Below are 3648 nucleotides of genomic sequence, written 5' to 3'. Positions count from 1 at the left end.
TCTACTCTCTCTCTCTCTCTCTCTCTCTCTCTCTCTCTCTCTCTGTGTTTCTGTATCTTTCTTTCATTAAAATAAAATTTTAAAACTTTTAAAGAGGGAGTCTGGCGGTAGCGCAGTGGGTTAAGCACATGTGGTGCAAAGCACAGGGACCGGCATAAGGATGGAGCCCCAGGCTCCCCACGTGCAGAGGATTCGCTTCACCCGTGGTGAAGCAGGTCTGCAGGTGTCTATCTTTCTCTCCCCCTCTCTGTCTTCCCTTCCTCTCTCCATTTCTCTCTGTCCTATCTAACAACAATGACATCAATAACAGCAACAATAATAACAAGGGCAACAAGAAGGAAATAAATATTTTTTAAAACTCTAAAAAATTTTTTTAAATGTTTAAAGAAAAGTTAAAATAAGTTATTCACTTTTCTGTGACATATTACTTTAAAATCATAGGATTGTGAAGCAGTGTTTGTATGTATTAAAATCTGATTCAAATAAAAGGCGTAAGTGAAATGAGAAGACATAAATGTTGCATAACTTAGTGAGTAGGAATCTTAGTTATAGTTTTATCAAGTGGAAGTTCAAATGACACAAAAATCCTGAGAGAAAGCACTATGAAAAGTAATTAGGCAGTATTTAAAATTAAAAATAAAATACCCACACTTATGGACACCAAATTTTTGACAAAGGACCTGAAAATATTAAGTGGAGAAAGGAGAGTTTTAGGTTTTAGGAAAACTGGCTGAAACATGCAGACGAATGAAACCGAACAACTTCATCTCACCACACACAAAAGTAAACTCCATATGATCAAAGATTTGGATGTTAAACAAGAAACCGTCAAACATTTAGCAGAAAATATTGTCAAACTTTTTTTCAATTTAAGTGTTAAAAGTGTCTTCAAGCTTTTTCCTGTCTAGGCCCAGCAGAATGGCTCCCGCAAAGAAGGGCGTCGAGAAGAAGGGCCGCTCTGCCATCAACGAGGTGGTGACGCGGGAGTACACCATCAACATCCACAAGTGCATCCACGGCGTGGGCTTTAAGAAACGTGCTCCTCGGGCACTCAGAGAGATCCGGAAATTTGCCATGAAGGAGATGGGCACTCCAGATGTGCGCATTGACACCAGGCTCAACAAAGCTGTCTGGGCCAAAGGAATAAGGAATGTCCCCTACCGCATCCGGGTACGGTTGTCCAGAAAACGCAATGAGGATGAAGATTCACCAAACAAGCTGTATACACTGGTTACCTATGTACCTGTCACCACTTTCAAAAATCTACAGACAGTCAATGTGGATGAGAACTAAATACTAATTGTCAAATAAAGTTACAAAACCAAAAAAAAAAAAAGTGTCTTCAATTACTCAAGTCCATTTGCAAGGAAAACAAAAACCAGTGGTTTTTAGAAAAAAACAGAAATATGAGAGACCCCTTACAGAATGGTAGATCTTTTCAAAAGTCAAAAGTTCAATAACAAACATATACAAAGAACTCACCAAACAAAAAACAAAACAAACAAACAAACAAAAAAAAAACACCTCATCCAAAAGTGTGGAGAGGACATGGACAGAATATTCACTAAAGAGATCCAAAAGCCCAACAGATATCTGGATAAAAATGCTCAAAGTCAATGATTACCATAGAAATGCAAATAATGACGATAATGAGATATCACTTCACTCCTGTAAGAATCTAATACATCAGAAATGGTAGTAACAACAAATATTGGAGAGGTTGCAGGGGTAATAGAATCCATTTACACTACTGGTGGGAATATAAGTTGGCTAAGTTATGACATATATACACATGTGGTATATAAAGTGGAAAATCATGGCATATAAACACAATGAAATACTTTTCAGCTATTAAAAATCATGAAATTCTTCACGTCTTCACTTCATGTGGTGAGCTCACTTATGGGCAGAACTTAAGAAACAAACACAAAGGGGAAACACAAAGTAAAACTTTGGACTGGTTTGATGTATTGCACTAAAGGAAAGGACTCTGGGGAAGGAGGAAGATGGGGGTGGGGTGGGGGAGGGGGGATATCTAAGCTGGGAGTAAGAGTGTTTTGCAGATATTTATCATGATGAGATGAGAAATAGTACCCATGTGTCAACAACAGCACTGCAAACCACTAACCTCCCAATAAAAATCAGTAAATAAAATAAAAAAGCTTTCTGAAGTGAACTGATTTGTATGGTCATGTGAAAAGAAGAAGAACAATTGTTGACTCCAAATGGTGAGGAGAGAGTTGAAAAATCCACAGAACATACTGAGTGGGGATGGCTCCTCAGAGCTCTCATCTGTGGACAAAGATGAGGATAACCAGAAACTTTAAATGTCAAGATGAGGCTCAACAGGGCTTGACTTGGAGAGAGGAATGTAGAGGACAGGAAGAAAGAAGCTAGCCTGTGGGGTTTTTTTTTTTTTACTCATGAGTGAAATCTTAGCATTCTAGGTTTGAAAAATTTTATGTCTAAGCTTTGTCTGAAGTTTCATCTGACAAAGCTACAGAATAGTGCAGACTAGAGATGATAGGGAAATGGGGTTTCGGTGGAGAAGTTGTTATGGAAGTAAAAGTCATCAGTGTTGTAGTGTGAGCTGCTCCTTGGGTAGCCCGGACAGACAGCTATAATCCTGTCACTTGTTCAAGAGTGACTAGGATTCCTGAAGTGATTTTGCTCAGGAAGGGCACCTGAGTCAAGGAGGAATAAAGACCATGAATCTGGATCTAAATCATAATAAACAAGACTAAGTGACCAGGTAGCTTCCATTTCTGAGATTCTGTGACATCCCTTCAAGTTTAGCTTTTGTACATGAATATGTTATTCCCCTTGACACATTCTTCACAACTGTTTACCTTATCTCCTAAAATCTCTACTCTTTTTTCCTCTGATAGAGCAAGAATTTTAAATTACTATGGTAACCTCCCTTCTTTTTAAAAATATTTATTTATTTATTAATGAGAAAGATAGGAGGAGATAGAAAGAACCATCACTCTGGCACATGTGCTACTGGGGATCGAACTCAAGACCTCATGCTTGAGAGTCCAAAGCTTTTATCACTGTGCCACCTCCCAGACCACAACCTCCCTTCTTGTATGTGACACTTGGGTGACCACATATAAACCCAAAGCTCACAGATGTGTTTTAACTGTACTGCCCCTTAAAAATATTTAACTATTAAAAATAAAAAATAAACTGTTTAATTATTACCAGAATTAAGGAATTAGAATAATTATATGGTTATCCATAATTCTAGTGTTTCTGATAATCATAATATGGAAAAACTTCAACTCACCCCTGCATAGTAAATCCCTGCTAGGGCTGAGCAGCTGCTGCCTTTCAGTAGGTCTCACTCTGGTTCAGAAGCACATCAGTCTGTCCTGATAAATAATTTTTTTTTCCTGGTTCAAGGCAGAGAGGAACAATTGCCCTTTATGATTTTATGTACACTGCTGTTTTTTCCTGTATCAAAGAAACACATCTTTGTCCCATGCCATAAATGTTTCCTGTGAGTGCATTTTACACTGCATCTTCTTTTAAACTACCTGAAGTAAGACTACTTTAGTTATATATCAGTATCCATGGTTATAATATCTGGCTATCCTCCCAAGTTTCCAGCATGGTAGTTAGGGAGACATCACAGTTTATTCAAAT

General features: G+C 38.0%; 1 protein-coding gene across 1 annotated transcript; it reads left to right on the top strand.

Annotated features, from left to right (window-relative positions):
• The first annotated feature begins 898 nt into the window (after positions 1 to 898).
• Positions 899 to 1336, top strand: LOC103114929 (large ribosomal subunit protein eL31-like). Its single transcript, XM_060200995.1, has one exon. It carries the CDS (start codon positions 919 to 921, stop codon positions 1291 to 1293), a length of 375 nt encoding a protein of 124 aa, XP_060056978.1. The 5' UTR covers positions 899 to 918; the 3' UTR covers positions 1294 to 1336.
• Positions 1337 to 3648: the final 2312 nt, after the last annotated feature.

Source organism: Erinaceus europaeus, chromosome 11 (genome assembly GCF_950295315.1).
Source record: "Erinaceus europaeus chromosome 11, mEriEur2.1, whole genome shotgun sequence".
Lineage (NCBI taxonomy): Eukaryota > Metazoa > Chordata > Mammalia > Eulipotyphla > Erinaceidae > Erinaceus > Erinaceus europaeus.
The sequence above is the reverse complement of the archived record's forward strand: the minus strand, read 5'-3'. Positions and strand labels throughout refer to the sequence as shown.

Bases quoted from the DNA above. Each gene is read 5' to 3' on its own strand.
- LOC103114929 (XM_060200995.1), top strand. From the start codon at position 919: ATGGCTCCCGCAAAGAAGGGCGTCGAGAAGAAGGGCCGCTCTGCCATC.